Below are 23687 nucleotides of genomic sequence, written 5' to 3'. Positions count from 1 at the left end.
TTTCTCCTATGAAAGTGCCTACAGCTTGTGAAGCCTGAAGCCCAAAAGTCTGCTGGGAGAGTCCGCTTTTTAATATTCGTATTACTGTCCCGATTCCATGGGGAATGAGGCCCGGTATATAACAGGAAGCCATAGCATGAGATATATGTAAAGTGGGATCACGTGCCAAATTTATGGGCGCAGAGAAGAGAGAAACTCATTAAGCTGTAGGAGGCAGGCAAGACTTTAGAGCAGAGCTAATGAAAATCATAGCGATTGTTTATTGAACACCTAGTACCTGCGGGTATTCTTTATGAATCATTTCCCCTCTACAAACCATCTTGCAATATAAATATTATTATTCATATTTCACAACAAAGAAGCTGAGGTTAATTTCTGCTTACCAGAGAGTTTACCTCCAAGTCACATAAGTTTATCTTGAATTCAAAGCCCAGTTCTTACTGATACTGAAGTCCACGATGGTCACACTGGGATCTTTCCCGTGGACGTTAGCATCAGCTTGGACCTTGACAGACAAGTTTGAGAGGGAGTTAGTTGCAAGCAGAGGAAAATGGGCAGGGTCTGAAATGCAGAACATATTTAAGGGCCATAAAAGGTATACATAGAGTGTCCCCATCATGGGTTCAAGGGACATCAGTAGCTTGGTGTGATGCCAAAGAAGCCTAGTAGAGCCCCTGTAGATCACAGCCAGGAGATAAGACTGTCCTGAAGGTAGTGGAGAGACACTAGAGCCTGTTAACCAAGCATCGACAAAACTCAATGTAGAATGAACTCTAGAGCAGCGGTTCTCAAACTGTATGAGAAGCATCAACACCATCTCGTCCTTGCTGAACATCCCAATTCTCATGCCTTATCCAGACTTTCCGAATGAGAGACTTGGAGTAAGGTCATCATCAGGCCGCAAGGTAACATGTCCCTGGAGTGATTGTGATGCGTGTGGCAAATGCTGGTTCCCAGTCTAACTCAGCTCGAGAACCCCTAGTACTCCAGGCTTCCTCCCCCACTTCCCCGCTCTCTCTTTTGGATGACAGGGAGGACCGTCATGGTATGCTCAGAGAGCCACTGTAGTGATGGAGAGTAGATGCCACTAATACAGCAAGCCAGCAAGGTGGGCGAGAGAGGCCAGCAAGCCAGCAGCTCTGGGCCCCAGTTCTATTCAGAACTGACCACTGTCAGTTCTAATCATGAGGGGGTGACATGGGAAGACTGTGTTCCTGTGCTCGCCGCTCCTTACACCATCCCCTCCAAGCCGCCCACCAGTCTTCATCATCTAGGAACCATGTGGACTTGGAGAAGTGGCTGCATTCATTACATCTCTCAGAACTGTGACAATGTCCCTAACAGAATGCCCTGAAGGAGGATTTATTTTAGTTTGTGGTGGTGGCGAAAGGATTATGGACAGGCTCCATAGCAGCAGGAGGATGGAGAGAAGCCTCTTACATCCTGGCAGTTCTGGAAGCAGAGAGCTTGGACCAGGACCAGAGGCAGATATAAAACCTTCCAGGCCAGTCCCCTGTGGCCCAGTTCTGACTGATCGCTGTCAGAGCTGCTCAAATATACCAGGTTTCCCTTGCCCAGTGGGAGGGGCCTCAGCCACTAAACCTGCTACAGTGCTTCCCTGCTCTGTCCAGCAGGCAGCTCTTTCTCATTCCTCACTTCCCTGTGAATCCCAAATGTGCCCCTTCCCCTGTCCTCGCCAGGGCTGCTGGTGTTCTGCTTGCTTTTTTGCTCTGGCTTGGTCTCGCTGGCTCACGGGTTCCGGACAGAATCATGATATGCTCCAGGAGTCAGAGCCACACACTATTTTTCTTGCTGTCCTGTGCTTGTCAGAAACACCTGATGTCACACACACAACACACACACACACACACACACACACACACACACACACCAGCATGAAGTCAGACTTGGATTGGCGGTACCAGTGGTGGTGACACCTATAAAAGCAGTCATCTCTGATCCCACAAGACTGGGGATTGTTTCTTCTCTTTCTGAGCCCTCACATGCCAAGTTCCATGCCAAGCCTCTGCCTCCATCTACATATGCATTTGCTATCCACCTAGGAAAAAAAAATTAAATAAATAAAAAGGCTAGGTCCCTTGAGAAGGCAGCATGTGGTCAGGGCAATGAATCTGAGCTGCCAGGGAGAGCGCTATTGGCTTCTGCTAGGCAAGTTCCTACTCAAATCCAGGAGACAGACTGAGCAGCCTGCTGTGTCCCAGACTGTGGTGGAATGTGGCTGCCAGCGAGGGCACAGATGGGAGAGCAAGACCAAGGGTGTATGCGGTCAGCAGGAACAGTAGGCGTGCGTGCACCTGGGGTCAGTCTTTCCAATATTAAAAGGGAGTCAGGAGGGTAAGGGGAAATAAAGAAACAGGCCACTCTTAACTGGTTGGCTTTGGAAAACACCACAGGAGTTCCCCAAAGTGGAGGCCACGTACCCTGGCACTCACGGGAATGGACAGAGGCAAGATGTGGATTCCAGAATTGAAACCTGTATCTCAGTAAGAGCAATGAAGCGTATTGAGAAATTATCTGTGCTGGGCCTTGTCTATCTCTCCTTCCATCCTCCCACCAACCCTGGGAAGAAGGAGTGAAGTGTTACCATTGATGCTCACAGAGGCTAAGTGACTGACCCCAGGGACCTGACAGCCCTCTCCCCTACTGCCAGGTAGGAACTAGATGGTAGTTCACACATGCTGCTGTGAGCATCAGGGTCTCTTCTCTGTTTCTGAGAAGACTCCACTAGGGTGAGGACAGTGGGTCCTGGGAGGTATGGTGAGTGCAGCTCTTCTGGAAGAGCCCAGACCTTGTCTCCACTGTGGGCTTTGCTGGATGCTTACAGCCCACAAAGTTGGCTCCTCCTGGCTTCGCACAGTCTGTTCAGTTGTTTAGACCAGATGCAGAATCTGGGCTGACTCCATCCGGCTGCACACCCAAACCCAGCTACAATTCCAGTTGTTCACTTTGCCTCTTCTTGCTTTAGAAGTTGAACAGAGACAGACCCCTGAATTTACCTTTCCCAGCCTACGTGAAGTCAATGGTGGAGGGTGGGGGACATTTAGGGACATTTCCAACCTTCAATATTCTCACTAGCTCTTACCCCAGAGCCAACAGTGTTCTGTGTCACATTTGTCTCTGTTTTACTTGGGCAAACCTGTTAATATTTTTAAAATGGTGTTGGAGAATTGGCTCTCAGTTAAGAGTGTCTACTGCCCCAATAATGAGGACCAGAATTCAGATCTCAGCACCTCAAAAACAAGTTGGGTGCTCCATTAATACCTATCAGCCCATCTTCAAGTGGAGGCAGAGATGGGGTGAGGGGAGACTCATTGGGCTTGTTGGTTTCCCAGGCAGAGAGAGAGAGAAAGAGAGGAGAGAGAGAGAGAGAGAGAGAGAGAGAGAGAGAGAGAGAGAGAGAGAGACTCTGCCTCAAAGAAACAGGGTGGAGTGTGGTAGGAGAGGCCACTCAGGACTCTTTTCTGGGCTCTGCACATGTTCACAGGCTTATGTACCTTCACACACATGTGTGGATGCATTCACACAAAAATAAAGAAACAAATCTTTATAATGCTGCTGATTTAGGTTTACAGAGATGTGTATGAGCTACGAATCAGCTTGAAGAATTATGACAAGGGGACACGCCTATGAAATCACAGTCATTATCAACACCTCAAAGGTCCCCCTTTCAGTTCCTCACCCTTTCCATCTGCTTTTAGCACTCTTAATCTTCCCTCTCAAAGGTGGCTGCTGTCCCAATGTCACATGACTGTTTGGCCATGCATGGGAGCCTCCTTCTCCTTGACCCTAAATAGGATATTGGATACCGGTGAGTGTAGAGGTTGTCACAAGGCTCAAATACAACCTGAGAATGTCAGTTCTGCACAGAGGTGGGGTTTTTGTTGTTTAGTTTGTTTTGGTTTGGTTTGGTTTTGTCAACCAGGTGAGGCATCTCTCTGAAGGAGACAGAACCCATTTGCTCATCCAGTGTCTCGGTGCTTTTCCTCCTAAGACTTTGGGGGTGCAAGGGGCTTGGGAGATGTCACTACCTTCCACTGAGCCTCTTCTCATGCAAGGATTAATTTGAAATGAGCACTGGAGACACTGCATTTGTGACAGGCTGGCCACGACAGTTGCACCCTCCTGATGAGATGGGCGGCTCAGGAGCCTATCTCTGAGACAAGGCTGCTCAGGAAGTTATTAAAAGAAATGAAGGTCCCCCAGGAGCCCCCACAGTCTTTAGAGGGGCCCTAGGGAGGCCTCTGGATATTTTCTATGTTGCTCCCAGGAGTTGGGTAGTTTGTTTCACCTAAGGAAAACAGTCCTAATAAGAAGCCTATAAATCACACCACTCCTAATTACAGCCCTGACAAGTAGGAAGGAGTTGAACCTTCCACAAGCTGCCCTCCTATCCCGGCCTAGAGCACCTGCAGGAGCTTGCCTGGGCATGCTTTACTCAGGCTCTGAACAAGCCTGGATCCTGTAACAGGGTGATGGGAGAAGGCTCCACTCACAGTTAAGGCTGCAGTCCTGAGCACTGATGGAGTCTGTGAGCCTTGCTCCATGTCAGCCTCCCCAGCCCAGCCCCCAACCACCATCACCACTGCCTTCTAGACCCTAACTAGCAGGGCTGGGACACCAGCAAAAGGGAGTGTGGGCTGGTGGGGATTTAGTGTCTCTAAGCGCACAGCTTTCTTGGAGATTAGCATCTCCATGTAGACTGGATGATATCAGTAATGGTGTGTTGGGCTGGGGATGTAGCTCAGGTGGAAGAGTGCTTGCCTAGCATGCAGGAGCCTCTGAGTCCTTTCTCAAACACGACATAAACTGAGTGTGGCGCCACACACTGTAATCCTGTTACTTGGGAGGTAGAGGCAGGAGGGCCAGAATTTCAAGCCATCTTTAGCTACATAGTGAGTTTGAGGCTAGGTTTGGTTACATAAGACCCTGCCTGGAAAGGGAGGGAGGGAGGGAGGGGAAGAGGGAGAAAGGGAAGGAGGGACAGAGAGAGGGAGAAGAAAAAGTAAGAAGAAACAAGCGTATTATCCTGAAACCTCAAAGAGGCTTATATTTTTCATTCCCTGAGCTGTGTGAATTGGGGCCATTCTTCAGAAAGCCAGGTGTGGTGACAGTGGCCATGGCAGCAATGTCTGAGGAAGTCACCGCCATTGAGATCCAAGCTCTGGCTGCTGTTTTCTTTCCACAGCACTATGACATAAACAATGTGAGGTGTATATAATACATATCAATTTTCCAATCATGAGATTGCTTTGCATTTTTCAGAACCTACATTGAATTCTCTAAAGCAATCAGTTTGATAAATGAAATTAAAGTTAACACTTTTAGGCTATAAACAAGTCATAGCAGCCCTTTCTCCTGTGGCATGTCCTATTCCAGGCACCGTCCTGGCTGCTTTCTATGTGTTCCTTGATTTAAAGTTTACAGTATATTTATGGAATATATTATCACTGCTTCTGTTTCCCATATGGGGAAACTGAGGCACATAGATGCCAAGTAACTGACATCTATCACATGAACAGTATCTAGAGCTTAGAGGTTCTATCCAGAGCATAAGATGCCCTTATTGGGAACTGAGCTGAGAGACTCTGTGCTTGGGCCACTCTTTCGTGTGTCTACCCATTTGTTCCCTAATCACATCCATTCAGCAAGCACTTCCTGGGTGCTGACCATAGGACAGACACTCTGTAGACACGGCCAAGATTGTAAATGACAAGTAGGGGTTCCTTGCCTCCTGGAACTCTCATTCTTCATGATCATCACCAGGTGGCTTGATACGTTAGCAAGATAATTTTTAGATCATGGTTCTCTCATAATGAATAAGAAGCAGCATCATGAGTTCAAGGCTGGGAGTAGCCTGTCACATGGGTATCCAGACAAGGCTAGAGAGATGCCTCAGCATGGTAAAGAGCTTGCCATGAAAACAGGAGAACTGAGTTTGAACCCCCTGAACTCACATAAAGTCACTATGGCAGGGTATATCTGTGGCACCAGTATCTCTATGGTGAGATGGGAGGCAGAGATGGGAAAATTCTGGAAGCTTGAAGGCTAGGTAGCCTGGCACACAGAGCAGTGAACAGTGAAGCGAGCATGCTAGTCAACTTTCTATCACTGTGATAAACACCATGATCAAAAAGGAACTTGAGGAGGGGAGGGTTTATTTCCACTTACAACTCCCAGGTTACAACCCAGTATGGATGGAAGTTTGAGCTGAAACTCAAAGCAGCAACCTAGAGGCAGGAATTGAAGCAGAAACCATGAAGGGATGCTTACTAGCTCCCTTCATGGCTTGAGTTCAGCTAACTTTCATAAATAGCCTAGACCCACTTGCTGAGGAATGACACCGCCCACAATGGGCTGGGTCTTCCTACATCATTAACAATCAAGAAAATGCCCTCACAGATGTGCCATAGGCCAATCTGATGCAGGTCATTCCTCAGCTGACATCCCCTTTATTCAGGTTTGACTAGGTGTATTATGTCACCTTGGCAAAAACTAACCTGCACAGAGACCCTGTCTCATGATTTGGAAGGCAAGGACCAGCCCCCAAAGTTGTCCTCTGACCTGCACACAGTTGCCATGCCACTCATAAGCCTGCACTCACACATGGGAATGCACATACACACACATATCATGCATGTAGAGAGAAACAGAGAATGAGAGAGATAGAGACAGAGAAACACAGAGAAAGAATGTTCAGAGGAAACAGAGGTCTAGTTTGAGGCCGAGTGCCGTGCTGTGTGCTGGCAGAGCACGTGTCTATCTGAGCACAAAGGGCTGGAAGGAGCACAGTAAACAGAGACCTGTCAGGAGACATCAAAAGTTAACGCTGTCTTCTCAGCCTGCCGACCCAGCTCAGACCCTGTGCCCTATGGCTTCACCCTCAAACGATGAGCTAGCCCCTTCTCCCCACAGCCCGCAATCTTTCTTTCGATCTGTCCTCACAGGCCAGTAACCAAGCCCTGTGCCTTGCCAAGTAAATATTTCATGGGGATTTTAATTTAACTCTAAGGGAATCCATCCAACCCTGAGAATAGACTGTCACCTCAAGAAATAGCACCAGGGATGACTTGGACTTAGGGATGACATCGCCACTCCCCCGACGAATGCTAATGGGTTTCTGGCATCTGCCTCCCCCAGCATCACTGTGACAGGCTGGGCCCAGTGAACAGGCTTGCAAAGAGTGGCTGGGGCTTTCTCTGAATGGAAGCTTATGGGGAACAGGCTTAGGGAGGAGGTTGGGAAGGTACCAGTACAGATGACCAAACTGGACATAAATTGTGTGTGTGTGTGTGTCTATAGAGGTGACCAAAACTAGACACAATTATATTCCATTATCCTTCACCTCATATACTGGTTCTGAAAGAAAGGAAAAGCCAGGGAATGAGCTCCCTGTCTACCCACTGGGCAGGGACGCCAAACATTTTGCAGATGCCATGTGACTGCTGGGCATTTTCCCTGACCACCCCTGGTGGGTGGAGTCGGCATTCATCCTGATGATGCAAACAGGGGGCCCTGTTATTATGGATTCTAAGTGATGACTTTCCCCAGGTACACAAGAACCATCAGTGGCCATGAGTCCTCGGCTCCTTCAGAGTCCTTGCCGCCCTGCTCAGGGACTCTAGTTCCCTGGGCACCTGCATAGTTAGGGATGGCGCGGGAGAAAGGCCTGCAGCAGGTGAATAGATTGAAAGACAGAACTTTGCAGATGGGTGGGGATGCTTTGCTAACTAACCTGGCTGAGCAGCAGAGGACTTGGCATGGAGAGCCTGGGGGTGGGGTGGGGTGGGGGGATGGGTATGGGGCAGCTTAAGCACAGAGCAGGCCCTGTAGTTGGTTCCTGGCTTAACCCAGACCTGCCTACTCTGTCCCTTTCATAAGTGTAATTAGCACCCTGCTGACAGTTGCTCTGGTCAGTAAGGACCTGGGTTCCCTGCTAATGCTGTCCTGGATTTTAGGGGTTCATGATTAGGGAGTGGAGTGTGCGCCCTCTAGTGGAAAAATTGGGGTTTCAAGTCCCTTGGCCTGATGAATCAGGACTGTGTCTGGCCAGAATCCTAAGCACTCGGGCCTGAAAAAAATAAAAGTCCCACCCATACCAGCAATTTGCAAGAAATCAGCCTGGTTCACCTGTCGGCAAGAAAGAACTTGAACATAGACTGTGTTTAGGGGTGCCCACCTGCCCCTGCACTATGCTAGTTGTCCTTAGGGACTAATCGTGTGCCCACTTGTGGAACACTAACCAGGAAAAGTACAACAGTAAGAAGACAGAGTCTCCAATCTTAAGGATTTGAACACGTGGATCTGAAGCTAGTTTTCTTTAGCTGTGTGAGCTTGAACAAATGACTAAACCTCTCTGGGCTTTAGTTTCTTTGTCTGTAAAACAGGGCTAAGGGTGACTCTGCCGTGTACGTTCCATCTTCAAGAGGTTGATGCCTGCTTCAAGAAATTGTAATCATGGGAGTGTAAGACCTCAGAGTGGTAAGCTGAGGGCAAGAATAATGGTCAGGGACCCTGTCTGCAGAGTTACCGTAGCCTGGCCCGCACTCTGCAGGGGCACCCCACTTCCTAGAAGAAGGTCATGAATGGAAGAATTGTCATTGGTCCCCCCTTCATCCGGGAAGAAATGGAGACTCAGAGAAGTTAAGGTCACATCACAGCAGCAGCCGAGCTGAAATGGCCCCAGACACTTCTCTGGCAGAGGCACACTATAGCAGATCTGTCTTCTCCCCTCAGTGACTGAGAGGTGGGAAGGCTAGCTCCTGAAAAGGTGGGCAGGAACAGTGTGTGACAGGGAAAACTTCGAATGGCCCGAGAATGGGTGGGGTTGATATTCGAATGTTGATTAACTGGACAGGACAGGATGTGCTTAGAGGAACAATGAGTGGATGTTGGCTGCACAGCCAGGATGGACTAAGTGGGCGGGAGTCCCAGAAAACTTGCTTCTTCTGCCTTTTTTTTTTTTCCTCCTCAGGGTTGGGGTGGGGTGTACGGTTTCTCTCAATATAATCCCGGCAGTCCTGAAACTCACTTTGTAGACCAGGCTGACCTTAGACGCAAAGAAATTCACCTGCCTCTGCCTTCCATGTGCTGGAATGAAAACTATTCAGGCAGCACATCCAACTCACAGGAAACTTCTCAAGAGAAAACACGAAACCAGGAGACTTGAAGATTCACTCATGTAATTCGAGCACCTAGGAGGCGGAGGCAGGAGGATTGTGAGTTCAAGGGCAGCCTGTGATACGTAGTAATTATAGATATAGATATAGATCACTATATATATGTATGTATAAATTCAAAGCTTCATTGTATTGGTGCAAAGGTGATTTTTTCTAGAAAGAAACAATATTAATAATCATTTGTTGAATTTATACTATATGCTAAGCACTGTGCTCCATGTAAGGGATGTGTAATTTCTCTTAGCCTTAAAGGGTCGCAAGTCAGCCATTGTTATTGCTAAACACTGTGCTTCCTGTACGGAGTGTACAATCTCACATAGCCTTAAAGGATCCTTAGTCAGCCATTGTTATCTCATGGTAAAGTGAGAAGTGGGCATGGGGAAGCCATGAGGGCTTCCTAAGGTCACAAGGCCAGCCTGGTCTAAAAGCAAGTTCCAGGACTGCCAGGATTATACTGAGAGACCCTGCACACTCCTCCACCCCAACCATGCAAAAAAAAAAAAAAAAAAAAAAAGGCAGAAAAATTAAGTTTCCTGAGACTCCCATCACATGGGCCATCCTGCCAGTTCAGCCAGCATACATTCATTGTTCCCCTGAGCACATCCTGTCCTCATCCAGTTCCATAATCAACATGGGAATATCCAGTCATCAACCCCACCCGTCCTCAGGACAGTGATGAACATGAACCCAGTTTAACATGATGACACAGGCTTGTGGTTGAGGAACGGCCTCAAAAAGTCCCTTCCCTTCTGGATGTCTCAAAGAATGTCAGCCCCATTCTACAACCTTACCTGACCTTGATTGAAATTTTCTGCGCTCTTCAGAGGCAATCTACCCAGGAACGAGGGCTTTCGGGATACTCAGCGCCATCTTGTTCTGGGCTGCATTTCCTCCCAGAGCCTTCCAGAGTTAAGAGATGCAATTACAGAGTTAGGTAAGGAGAAGGGATCCAATGTGTTGCAGCAGGTACAGGCTGGGCTCAAAGAGGCATAGGGAACTGAGGTGTAGGGGGCACATGACTTCCTGGGGCAGAAGCTGAGACTTGTGTTAAGATGTCAGAGGGAAGAAAGTTCTAGAAGCTGGTCAGAGACAGCTCCGTAGAGTTGAGAGAATTTGTAAGGGGCTTGGGGTGGGGCTGGGGCGGAGTACGCCATCGACTCTTCCAGAGAGGTTCAGAGAAGAACATGGAGAACGCCTACTTTTCACCTGGCATATGTTTCCCCAGAGATTCCCAAAGAATGAGGTGATGGGAGGCCTGTGAGGGTCCCCACGTGGGTCACACACAGAAGCCCAAGGTCATTGTGGAAAGACCTGAGGGGCCGAGTAGCCAGGGGCCTACTAGAAAGCCTGCCGCTCACTACGGGCTCAGATGTGTTTCCAAGTCCCATGCTCACAACCCACCAATACCCTCTCGCTGACCCTCCCCCTACTGTAGAAAGTGGGTTCTGTTTACTCCCACTTGACAGATGAGCACACTGAGGGTAAGAGAAGTGAAACGACTTGTCCAAGGTCACACAGCAAGAGAGTGACTGAGTCCAGACAGGCCTGCCCTACACTGAAGGTTCAGCCAAGGCACACTGTTATGATCCAGCAGCACTTGACAGTTTTTACAGCCTCCAGGGCTCCTCCATGCAGTCATCTCTCTGGATTCGCATATTGTCTCCACAGGCAGACATTGAACAACAGCCACAAAGCTTGTAGGGAGAACATGACGGAGTCACCATGAATTAGGGATAGCCTACTGACTATCCCCTCATCCATGCCTCAGGGAAAACCATAGGTGGGAGAGGCAAGCCAGGGCACTAGAAGACCCGATGTGTGCCAAGTGAGGATTTTGCACAAAGTAGGGTAGTAGCTGTCTTAAAATAGCTGCCAAGGTAACTGTACCAGCTTTGTCCTCTTGGAGTGGCCAAGCTCTGTGGCTGCCAACAGATGTCCTCATCATCAGGGAAGCCCCGGGGGTGGGGGGGGAGGGCGGGGAGACTGTGGGCTCAAGTAACCTGAGCAGACCTACTGTGAACACGCTCTTCCCCTGAGCTCCCCCAGCCGAGGTCCAGATCCCCAAGAAAGCAGGCTTTGGGCTTTGATATCAAACAGGGGTCTGCTTCATGACCCCCGTTAACCTCCAAAGAGACAAAGGGTGGTGGTTTTGAAAGGCACCTCTAGGCCAGCTCCTGCCAGGCCCAGCCTTGTAAATTCCACCAACATCCAGGAGATAAAAGGGGGCATCCCTCAGAGGTAGCATACAAAGGCCTTCAAAGAGTACTTTCAATCAAATCTAAGGAAAGGAGTGAAGCCTAGTGCTCACTGGGGATACCTTTAAACACCTCTGTGTGTGTGTGTTGCCCCACCACACGGTGGGTGTGTGCTCTTTTCTTGTCTCTGATTTCAGCCTGTCTCTTGGCCCAGTCTGTTTTCTCAACCCTAGGATGCCAAGGGTGAGACTTGAGCCCCACAGTTTCCTTCCCACCCTTTCTGGATCCAGGTTTCTGCAGTTGCTGCTGCCCAGCCTGGGTGCCAGACTGTGCCCTGGGCACCTTGTCTTCATGCATACCACACCATTCCATCCTGCCATCACCTCCTGGGGCAGAATGGGGAACCAGTTAAAGGAAGTCACGTGACCTCATGCAGGCCAGAAAACCTGGGACTGATGGCTGGGAAAGGCAGGAAGCTCCCTGGATCGACTCCTTTCCCTTCACAGTTAAGGAGCCCATTCCTCTCCAAGAAAAGCTTGCCAGGATCACAATGAGGTTGGGGACCAGCTGTGACAAGATCCAGCTCCCCTCATCTCCCATCTACTGCTCCCTCCCATGGAGAGCATAACCTTTCACCCCACCACAAGGCCCCAGACAGGCTGCCATGTGCCCATGTTCCCCTCCGCCACCCCCCAGCCTCCAGCCTTAGACTCTGTAACAGTCGTGTTAGTCCCAGCCCCCTTGCTTGTTAGTGTGTCTTCATGGCACATTAGCGCCTCATCTGAAGGCGGCTTTAGAGCATAATGTCTTTTTAACTAAGGTAAAAGAAAATGAACACACATCTTTTGGAATAATCTGATCCCACGTGATCGCGGCTGGCACCCCGGGGTGCGCTGAAGCCAAGGTAGATAATTACTCTTCTATACTGAGTCAATTAAATATAAAAAACAGCCGCCACCAAACCTCTTGCCTGTTTCTTGTAGTTTGCTGCTGCTGCTTCTCCTTCCCTCCCACCACCCCTCCCCAACCCCAACTTATTCCAGCCTGAGGAGAAAGGAAAGAGAGATGGGGTGAGAGACGCCAAATCAGGCCAAGTCAGCTTTGCCAGCGGAAAGGCGGTTTTCTATGTGTGGCCCAATTTGGGGAAGAAATGGCCTGCATGTGCTGGGAGCATGCTGTCCCCACCTACACAGGTGGAGGGGAGAAGAATGTAGCCCATTTCCAGCGCTCCGTCCATATGGACATAGTGAGTGCTCTGGCATTCATAATGCCTTTGTTGGCCAACATGAATAAACTCGCAAAAATGATTTCCAAATCGTTACCCAAAGTTTGCCCCTTTTACAGAAAAGCTGAGTGTAGAAAAAGGAAATCCGGGGTCATCACGATTTACTTTGGTTAATTGATTCCGAGTTCTGAGAAAAGAAATCACCAGAGAAAGGAACAGATGCTATGCTTACCCCTTGCCTGTTTTGTCAACTTAATCATTTTTAAAATTGTAATTAGTGTCTCTCTGTGTGTGTATGTGTGTGTGTGTGTGTGTGTGTGTGTGTGTGTGTGTGTGTGTGTGTACGAGTATGCAGTGGCACGTGACAGTGTACGCACAAAAAAGTGTACACTGGTGTTTTATTGTATCATTGTTCCCTTACTGCCTTAAGAAAGGGTCTCACTGGGGTTGGGGATTTAGCTCAGTGTTAAAGTGCTTGCCTAGCAAGTGCAAGGCCCTGGGTTTGATCCTTAGCTCTCAAGAAAGGAAGGAAGGAAGGAAGGAAGGAAGGAAGGAAGGAAGGAAGGAAGGAAGGAAGGAAGGAAGGGTCTCACTAAACTGGAAGCTTATGTTTTGAGCTCCTGGGATCCCTCTGTCTACACCCCTGTCAATGCTGGGGTTACAGGCATGCCTTGCTTTTTATGTAGGTGATATGGATTGAAATCTAGGTCCTCACACTCACACAGCTAGCATTCTTACACAATGAGCCATTTACCCAGTCCCAATCTTTCTTCTTCTTCTTCTTCTTCTTCTTCTTCTTCTTCTTCTTCTTCTTCTTCTTCTTCTTCTTCTTCTTCTCCTTCTTCTTCTCTCTCTCTCTCTCTCTCTCTCTCTCTCTCTCTCTCTCTCTCTCTCTCTCTGTGTGTGTGTGTCCATGCGTGGAGGTAAGGTAGAGGCCAACTTCAAGTCATTCCTCAAGAACTGTTCTTCACCTTGGTATTTTGAGACAGGGTCCCTAATTAATTTGGAGCTCACCAATTAGGCTAAGCTGGCCAGCCAGTAGGCACCAGGGACATACACAGGCATAGCTGTAGGCGCACTGAGATTACAAGCGGGCATCTCTAATAACAAAGTTTTAAGCATGGGTACCTGGGACCCAACTCAGACCAGCATGCTTGCATAGCAAGCACTTTGTTGGTCAAGCCATCTCCCCAGCCCCTTGTTGTCTCAATGTTTACTTCAGTTGCTTTATTCCAATTACTTCAATTCGTGCTCCTTCCCCTTCAGGTCTCAGGCAGGGCTGTGCACCTATTCTACAGCACACCCGCACCCACACGTGTAGCACTGCCCTGCAGGACTCTGAGGCTGCCTTTGTTGTTCTGTGTTCAGCTCACAAGCTGAACTCAAGTCAGTGTCACTGAGAGGCTGAGGTTCTGAAAGGCCCAGGCAAGCCTCTGAAGAGTCCCCCCCCACCCCCCCAGACGGAGATGCTGACAATCTACTAATCAAATCCCACTCTGTCACCCAAGGGCTGATTCACTTGGTGGCAGTCATCAGTTCTTTCACAGAAATATGGAACAAGCCACTCACTTTTCCCCTTCTTCATTAAAGCCCTCATTCACCTGCTCTCCAGTTTCTTTGAAGGATGGCTCTACTTGATTAGAGTCTAAATTTGCTAACCTGTGCTGGGGCATCAATGGAGGCTGGGAGACTGGCATGAAGATGTTGAAAGCGAGTCTTGATAGATTTACGCTTCCTGAGCTGGAGTCACATCGGCATCTGAATTAGGTACTATCTATTGCTGTGACCAAAAGCCTAGTAGCAACTTAAAGGGGAGAGGATTGCTTTGGCTCACAGTTCAAAGAACACAATCCATGAAGGCAAGGTAGGCGTAGTAGCAGATGCCTCTGACCACGGCATACACTAGAAGCTGAGGGGAAAAAGACAGACAGACAGACAGACACACACACACACAGGGACAGACAGAGACAGACAGAGAGACAGAGACAGATACAGAGAGAGACAGAGACAGACAGACACAGACAGAGACAGAGAGAAACAGATAAAGAGACAGAGCAATAGAGAGACAGACAGAGAGAGTATGTCCTTGGTTGCCAAACTATAGTCCACAAGCCCCACCATTCTGGTCTTGTCTTCTAGCTAGGCTCCAACAGTTCCAAAGGCTATGCAATCTCCATAAACCACTAGAGACCATATGTTGAGACACAAAAAACCCATGGGGGTTATTCATATCCACAGCATAACAGTGCCCTACTTTCTTTGCAATGGCTTGGCAGTCATCACATGCATGTGCACATACATGCATGCTCTGGGTACCCAAGCCCACTCAGGACTAAGGGCCTTGTGGACACTTCACTTGTCTCCCTGTTTTTTTTTTTTTAATGAAATATATGAAAGACATTACCTGGGTGATAAGCATGGCTCTTAACTCTTTGCTCTTAAATATTAAACTGTAGGTTAGAACCCATGGCTATGAATACAGAATCCTGTGTACAGCCACAAAGAATCTGACCCTGGGCTCTGGGAAGAGATTTAGGAGTTCACACTGTAATTGATCCAGTGGGTGATGTGGACAGACACAGGTGACCCCAGTGGCTGCATTTGGAACATCATGTTAGAGAATTGCTGTGAGGAAGTGAATATTCTCTTCACTGTCCATCTTGGTTTGCGGATGAGACTCTGGAGTCCTAGGCAAACACACTGACTAAGCCTGATCAGTTCTTTACTCGGGCAGAGTACAGCCTAGAACCAAGTCCTGGCTCTGGGCTTCCCAATGGCCCCAGGTATTGGCTTGTAGACAATAAGAAAAGGCTTTTCTTCTTCAGGATGGATTTATATTTGGATCCAAGAAAGAATTTCCGACAGAGAAGAATATTGAAGAAGTTTACCCAGAAGGTCTTTTTTCCTGGAACATTTGGAAATTTGGATCTGAACAGTCTGATTGTGTCCTCTCATCCTTGTAAATTACCTATGAATTCAGAGGGGTCTACCAGTAAGAAAACATGGATCATAGTTTCCATATGGGTCCTTCTGAGAGCGATGGTTTAGATCCTGACTGAGCCAAGAAACCTGACCAGAGTGACACCTTCTTCACAGGGACAGCCTCTGGTCCTACCTTCCCTGATAGTTTCTCTCTATGTCCTTTCAGAAAGCCGATCTGGCTGTGGCGGGTCTCACCATCACAGCCGAACGTGAGAAAGTGATTGATTTTTCGAAGCCATTCATGACGCTGGGAATTAGTATTCTTTACAGAGTTCATATGGTAAGAGACTTATTTTACAAGCATTTATGCCATTAAAGTTATTTGCATGCAAACACCGAGTTATATGGTAATAATGGATGACTCACAGAAATATTTAGATTTCGAGACTTAAATGCAAATGTACTGGGCTATTTTTTTTTTCTCCATCAGTTGCAGGAACTTACAAACAGAGGAGATGGGGAAAAAAATCACACTTGAAGGCTTTCCAGCCAAGATGGCTTCTGTTTCTAAATAGGGATGGCCGGGAGTGCCACTTGGTACATAGTGTGTCAGTGACTGGCCTCAGTCTTCCTCTTCCAAGAGCTAGGGACCAAAGCTTAGATAAGTGCCCACACGCATGCTCAGGACTCCTCTGCCTCCAGGGTCCACTGTATTAACTCTGAACATTGTAAGGCTGTGGGACTGCGGGCTTTACCCCCTCTTGCTTATTGATCCTGGTGAATACAAAGCAGGGGCCTATACCTGCTAAAACTGGCCGTTTACATCCTTATTTGTTTGCTTTTACTTTTTTAAAGATTTTTCCCCCTGGCTATGAAAAACATCAAAATGAATATATAGGAACACAACAGTAGTTGGCCAAAGATGGACGTGACATCTGAATGTCTTGCCTGGTGGAGAGATCAGTAAAGAGTCACTCTGGCTGTGGGCCGTCAATCAAATGGATCATCACTCTGTGGCCTGCCAATAATGGAAATGTCCTTGCTTCCATTATTGGACTAGAAGATTCTTCCTTGTCTCCTTCACCTAAACTACCTCTAGGTGTACAGCTGTCATATGGATTTCCCTGTATTCTAGTCACTTTCTGTGGTCATAATTTAACTGTCACACATTCTCCAGGATGGAATCTGACACCATGAGTCACCATGACAATGGCTCTCATTTATTGAGTACCTCTGTGTTCCAGTCACTGGGAGGTAGATTCTAGTGTGGGAATGAATTGTGTCCCTTTAAACTACATGCCGATATTCTAAGCCCTGGCACCTAAACATGTGCCTTATTTGGAAGAAGAGTCCGTCCCAATATTATAAAGAGTTAAGATAAAGTCTAGCAGGAGAGACACCCAGAGGCTCTTGGGAGCGGAGACCCAGCGTGTCTTTACAGCTTCAACCTGGCTCACAGAGATGCTGCTTTGGAGGAGAAACAACAATTTGACAGTGGGCATATCCCTCTTATGTGTAAAGCTGAATCCCCCTGGGAGTCAAAGAGGGCATTTGTAGCTATGGCCAGGTTTCTCCAGGACAAGTCACTGTGCTGCAGAGCATGCCCTGCAGGCTTGACTTATCAGAGATATGCTGTTCTCTGCTGGGATACCTGGCTGGGAAAGATGGCCAGAATAAGAGTTGAGGGTTAAGCTCTACAGGGACAGGGCAGTGAGGACGCCATTAGAACCATACAGCTAATGGATCTGTGCCTTGTAGAGAAATCACTGCAATGCTCTGAAACCATATCCTCCCTTGTCCTACTGTGAAGAAAGTGCCTACTAACTGAGAACATCTATATCCCAGACACTTGTGGGTACCTGTGATGTGGACTCTGGTTTGATGTTGAATTGTGTCTTCTTCAAAGTACATGTTGAAGTCCCAGTTCCAAAGATCCATACACATGACCTCATTGGGAAATAGAGTTCTTGCCAGTGCTATAAAGAGATGAGGTGAAGTCATGCTGGATTTGGATAGATTCTTGGCCAATAACTAGCCAGAATCTTGCAAAAAGAGGAGAATTTGGCTGGATGAGGTGGGAGGGACATGTTTTAATACCAGCAGTAGAGAGCCAGAGACCTCTCCGTGAGTTCAAGCCCAGTCCTCTCTTCCTAGCAAATTCCTAGCCAGTCAAACTGGCACAGTAAGTGTTATGTTTTTAAAATCCAAGGATATGTTTTATAGAGTGCCTCAGTATGGTGTGGTGGGAGAGGGTACACCAGCGGGCCCATGCTGAAGCATACCTCCCCCCTGAGATACCAGCCATAAGAAGGGTCTAGTATAAAATAGAATTTATTTAGGGACATGGGAAGGGGAGTTGAGAAGGTAGTAAAGGTAGGGAAATAGAGGGAACAGAGAAGGATAGAGAGAAAGAGAAGAGGCAGACAAGGAACATGTGGAGAGAGGGGGGCAAGGGGGAAGGGGAGAGTGGGAGAAAGGGACCAGGGAGAATGAAAAGGGTCAGAGAGTCAGAGAGAGTAAGAGACAGGGAGAGGCCAAACAATCTCTTTTACAGCAAGCCAGGCTTACCTGGCTGTTGCTAGGTAACCATTGGGCGGAGTGTAGAAGGAATAACAACAGTAAGACTTTGCTTTAAGATAATTTTTGGAGAGGTGGGGGATTTGAGCACAGATACACAGGAGAGAAGGCAGAATGGAATCAAACACGGAAACTGCAGGGAGGCATCTCCATGCCAACAAGCATCAGTGATCACCAGCAACCACACAGGTTAGAAGAGATGAGAACCCTCTCCTAGGGGCTTCAGAGAAAGCCAGGCTCTGCTGTCACATCAATGGGCCTTCTATCCCCAGTAACTGGGAGATGACACATTTCTGTCATTGTAAGCCTCTCAGTAGTGGATGGACTCTGTCTTGGCCATCCCAGGAAACTAACACAGTTGGATTGTGCTTATTTTAGAAACGAGGACACACTGGTATGATCAGTTTGAAAAGTAGGTCAAGGGCACATGTTAGAAATTCATACATTCTAATCACATGTTAATCAGCTGAAGAATAAGGTGTGAGTTCGGCCTTGCTCACTTTCGGTAGGCAACCAAACACCTGCACCTATGTGGTCTTTGGTAACTTCCAGCAGGTTATACACTCAGCCTTTTCCATTGGGGCCTCTGGACTGTTCTCTAAGGGAAAGTGGACAGCTACTAACCTCTGCCCCACATCTCACAGAGCAGGAAAACAAATTCACACTTGGAGCTATCTTGGGGAAGGCTTGAGTTCCAGGCCCGGTCGGTCTCTCACTCCAGGATGGGGATCTTGACTTCCAGCAGGCCTCGTGTCTCTAGCTTCCTCTCTCCTTCCTTTCTTGAGCTCCAAGAGGGCTTCCAAAACAAATGGAGACATACATCCTTTCTCCACACTACCCTTCTCTGGCCAGCTGTAGAAACCCAGTCAGGCTATAGCCTTGATTTCTCATTTAGGACTGAGGGAGCTGGAACACAGCGGTTGACCTGTTCACCTGTGGGCAGAACTGGGGCTGGAGGCACACAACCCCAGGTGTTTCCACCCTCTGGTATACACAGCTGGGATGCTCGGCACAGGGCACAAGAGAATCAAATAGCAACTTTGTCCAGTACTACACCTTAGTCACCAGTCCTGTGGACATCCTAAATGATATGATCAACCAAATATCTTCTATCACCTACCTCGCAAATCTGCAGCTATGTTAGTCCCTTGCAATACTTCTTGGGAAATTAAGTCTTGCATGTCAACCATGTGGTTTTTAGAAATGTCATTTAGAGTCATGGTGATTAACATCTATAATTATTGTGTAGAACTCTTTGTCATAAAGATGTCTCCTTCCAACCTTTGCCTTTGAATCCGTTCAGCCTCTCCCTGTGCATCTATATTCAAATTTCCCATTTTATAAAGATTCTCATCATTGTGACAGGGATCACCTTAATCTAGTATAAATTTATCTTAACTCTCCATAACATTGTCAAGGACCTTATTTTCCTGAGGTTTCCTAGTCACTCACACAAGTCATGGCAGTTAGGATTTCAACACTATTCTGAGAGGGACATAAGCCAACCGCAAGAATGTAAGATGGCCTCTTTCAATTAGTTTAATGCTATAAAAACAAAAAGAGGCTTTCTAAAGAAGGAATTCTGCCCCAGGCCAAAGCAGAGACATGCCTCAGATTCTAGCCTGTTGATCGTCTGAACTTACAAACTCCTACAGATGACTGGATGAACTAATCCTTTAAAATCAATCTAAATATGATAGATAGATGAATGGATGGGTAGAGAGGTAGGTAGGTAGGTAGATAGATAGATAGATAGATAGATAGATAGACAGATAATATCTATAATAGATAATAGATGATATATAATATGTAGATAAATAAATGTAGATACACACACATTATAGGTAGATGGATAGATTGTTTAGTTAAAGTTCTATTGCTGTGAAGAGACACAATGACTATGGCAACTTTTATAAAGGGAAATATTTAATTGGGTTTGGCTTACTGTTTAGTCCATTATTATCATGGCAGGATGCATGCTGACATGCAGGTAGACATGGTGCTGGAGAGGGAGCTGAGAGTTCTACAGCCAGATTGGCAAGCAACATGAACAAAGCAAGACAATAGGCCTAGTTTGGTCTTCTGAAACCCGAAGGCCACCTCCAGTGACATACTTCCTCCCACAGGGTCACACCTCCTAATCCCTGTTAAGGAATGCCACTCCCTAATGCCCAAGCTTTAAGTAGATGAGCCTATGGGGGCCATTTCTATTCAAACTACGACATTAATATACAGAAATTGATATTTAGAGGATAGGTAAGTAGATAGATGGATAGATAGATAGATGATAGATAGATAGATAGATAGATGATAGACAGACAGACAGACAGAGGGAAGACTTATAGATGATATGATGTGATATGATATATCTATAGAAATATCTAAATATTTATATACCTATATTCCCCCATCATTTCTGTTTCTCTGGAGAACCCTAACTGACCAGTACAGTCTATCAGACTGGTCCAGAATTCCCCCTCTCTCCTACCTTGGAGGCTCTAGTATGCCACACAGCTGCTCAGAACAAATTTATAATGAGGCCAAACTGAGTGAAAAACAAGTTCTGGCACAAACAAGTTACACTGAGCAGACCTGACAGTTTATGCATTTATTCAACAAATATTTACTGAGTACCTTCTGCGTGTGAGGCACTATGCTTAGAAAGTTCCAGAAACTCGATTGGTGCGAGAACATTCCTAAATTGGCTGAAGCTGAGGAGAGCTAGTAAGATTGTACGCAGCTGTACCAGGATGCTACTAGCATCTGCCAGGCAGAGTCTGCCACCAGAGCCCTATATAAACCTACACAGAGACGCTGCCTTCAAAATAATAGTGCCCATGTGATGAAATTACGGTTAAATAATGGGTGTTTACTGGTTTGTGAATTTTCTCTGATTGGTGGTTATCTTTGAGCAAAAATAGGGCTAATTTGTTCTCATTTATAATCTATAAGGATCTAGAATCTCATTTTTCCCCCATGTCTATAAGGTCACCTGACTAATGAGTAATTGTCACCAAAAGGTGAGCACCTGCCTGCAGTCATATCTGTATGCAAACATCAGAGTACTTCACTCGGTATAAATGCCTAGTCTAGAATTGTTTTCATTCATTTATTCATTGTTAATACAAGACCATGAAATGTGTATGTATTCATGGACTACCTTATGTTACATGTTTACATTGCATAGTGGAATCCCAGTTAAGCACAATTGCAAAAGCCTCCGGAGAGTTGTCGGAATGGTTCAGTGGGCACAGGGCTTGGTGTGTAGGCCTAAGGACCTGAGTTCAGATCCCCTCAGACCCATGAAATACCTGGTGTAATGGTGTCATCTCTGATGGTTTGAATAAGAATGCTCCCTAAGGCTCATCATATATTTGAATGCTTAGTCACCAGGGAGCAGGACAGTTTGAGAAAGATTAGGTGGCATGGCTTTGTTGAAAGAGTGTCACTGGGAGTGGACTTCGAGGTTTAAAAATCCCATGCCAGACCCAGCATCTCTTTCTCTGCCTGTGGATCAGTGTGTAAGGGTCTCAGCTACTGCGCCAACACTATGCCTGTCTGCTTCCCACCATGATGATAGTAGACTAACTCCATGAAACTGTAAGCAAGCTCCCAATAAAATGTTTCCTTTTCTAGGAGTTGTCATGGTCACCGTGTCTCTTCACAGCAATAGAACACTAAGACAGCATATGCATCCCAGTGCTATGAAGTTGGAAACAGGTAGACTACAGGGTCTCATGGGCTAGCCAGTCTGATTGAAACCAAGATGTCTAGGTCCAGTGAGAGACTGTCCCCCAAACAAGCTGGAGTGTAGTAAAAAGAAGACATTCAATAGCAGCATTTGGCCTCCACATGTGCATGCATGGACACACATACACAGTACACACAGTATACAACACACACTATATAACACACTACACACACATCACACATACACAGTACAGATACATCGCATGTACACACTACACACACATACACACACACTATACAACACACTACACATACATGCTACACACACTATACAACACATACTACACACACATCACATATACACAGTACACATACACACAGTATACAGCACACACATTATACAACACACTATACACACATCACACATACACAGTACAGATACATCACATGTACACACTACAAGTGCGCACACACATACATACACACTCTACAACACACACTACACATACATACTACAACACTATACAACACACACTATACACACACTACACACACATCACACATACACACTACACACACATCACACATATATGCTACAAGTACACACACATCATATATACACAGTACAGATACATCACACACACTACAAGTGCACACACACACACAAACATTATACAACACACACTACACACATATCACACATATACAATAGAGATACATCACACGTACTCACTACAAGTGCACACACACACACACACACCCTCCAGAATAATAATAAATGGTGGCTAGCACGTTTCTGAAGCTTAACTATTATCAGAAACAATTTATGAATTTCCAACACTTTTCAGATTGTTTCACATATAGGTCATTAAACATCCATTATGGGATATTTTATTTATTCCTAACATCACAGAATAATGTTTCTGCTCAGCTGTCTCTAAGACCAAAATAAGAGCATTCCCTATTAATTGGCAAGCCTGCTAAGGAGTCTGGCTTTGGCACGTTCACTGTGGACCCTTTGAATTCATTGTAACTCTTTATTCTTAGCACCCTTCATTCCTAGTCACCATGTCTCCTGATGTTTCTGGTGCCTCTCCATCACCTTGACTAAAAGCTTGGTCTACATCCTTCCCCTCCCCTCTCTGTCCTTGTCTTCTTCCCTAGATAATGCCATTCTAACCCTGCACTCCTCTCTGAACTCTAGCAGCACACACATCTCACACATGGATACTCCCCTCCACCTGGATGGCTAATAGACAACTCACAGGTTGTTCCAGATAGTAGGAAAAGGCCTCCTTTCAATAGGACGGGTTTACGTTAGACCTAAGGAAGAACTTCCTGACATAGAAGACTATTAGCAAGCTTGGCCAGAGCATCTGCTGCCCTGGGATATTTGAAGACTGGATGTGAATAATCTCATTTAGCAAACTGGTTCTTCTTCCTCTGTCTCGACTCAGATAATATCACCTCCACTCAGTGACCTGAGTTGACTCCTCTTTCTTCACCCGCAACAGTGCTCAAACTCTAGGTAATCTCCATTTTTTTTCTGCTTCTCTTTAACCTCAGCTACAGTAGCTTAGTCTCCTCAATGGGAAAGTGTCTCCTATTCTATTGCTGTCACAACCAAAGACCACAGTCATCATCAGCATTCACTAAGGAATAATGGTGAAAATTCTGGACTCAAGCCTGGTTGATGTTGGATTGGACAGTTATTCACTACAGATCACATGTACCTCCATTGTTTCATCTGTAGAAATAAATGAGAACACACATACAGTGCTCCCAGAGCAACGTGTGTTGCGTGCACAAGGAAATGTTCACTATTACTTGCAGTAAATACAGCAGAATTGCTCCTCACTTCATTCCAGGCCTCATGCTACA

General features: G+C 46.6%; 1 protein-coding gene across 1 annotated transcript in view; it reads left to right on the top strand.

The window, feature by feature from the left end:
• Grik4 (glutamate ionotropic receptor kainate type subunit 4) overlaps positions 1-23687 on the top strand; it is a 430298-nt gene that overhangs the window by 366087 nt on the left and 40524 nt on the right. Inside the window, 1 exon segment of the mRNA XM_076924803.1 lies at positions 15766-15879. Within this exon segment, the coding sequence (XP_076780918.1) occupies positions 15766-15879 (114 nt within the window).

Source organism: Arvicanthis niloticus, chromosome 26, assembly GCF_011762505.2.
Source record: "Arvicanthis niloticus isolate mArvNil1 chromosome 26, mArvNil1.pat.X, whole genome shotgun sequence".
Lineage (NCBI taxonomy): Eukaryota > Metazoa > Chordata > Mammalia > Rodentia > Muridae > Arvicanthis > Arvicanthis niloticus.
The sequence above is the reverse complement of the archived record's forward strand: the minus strand, read 5'-3'. Positions and strand labels throughout refer to the sequence as shown.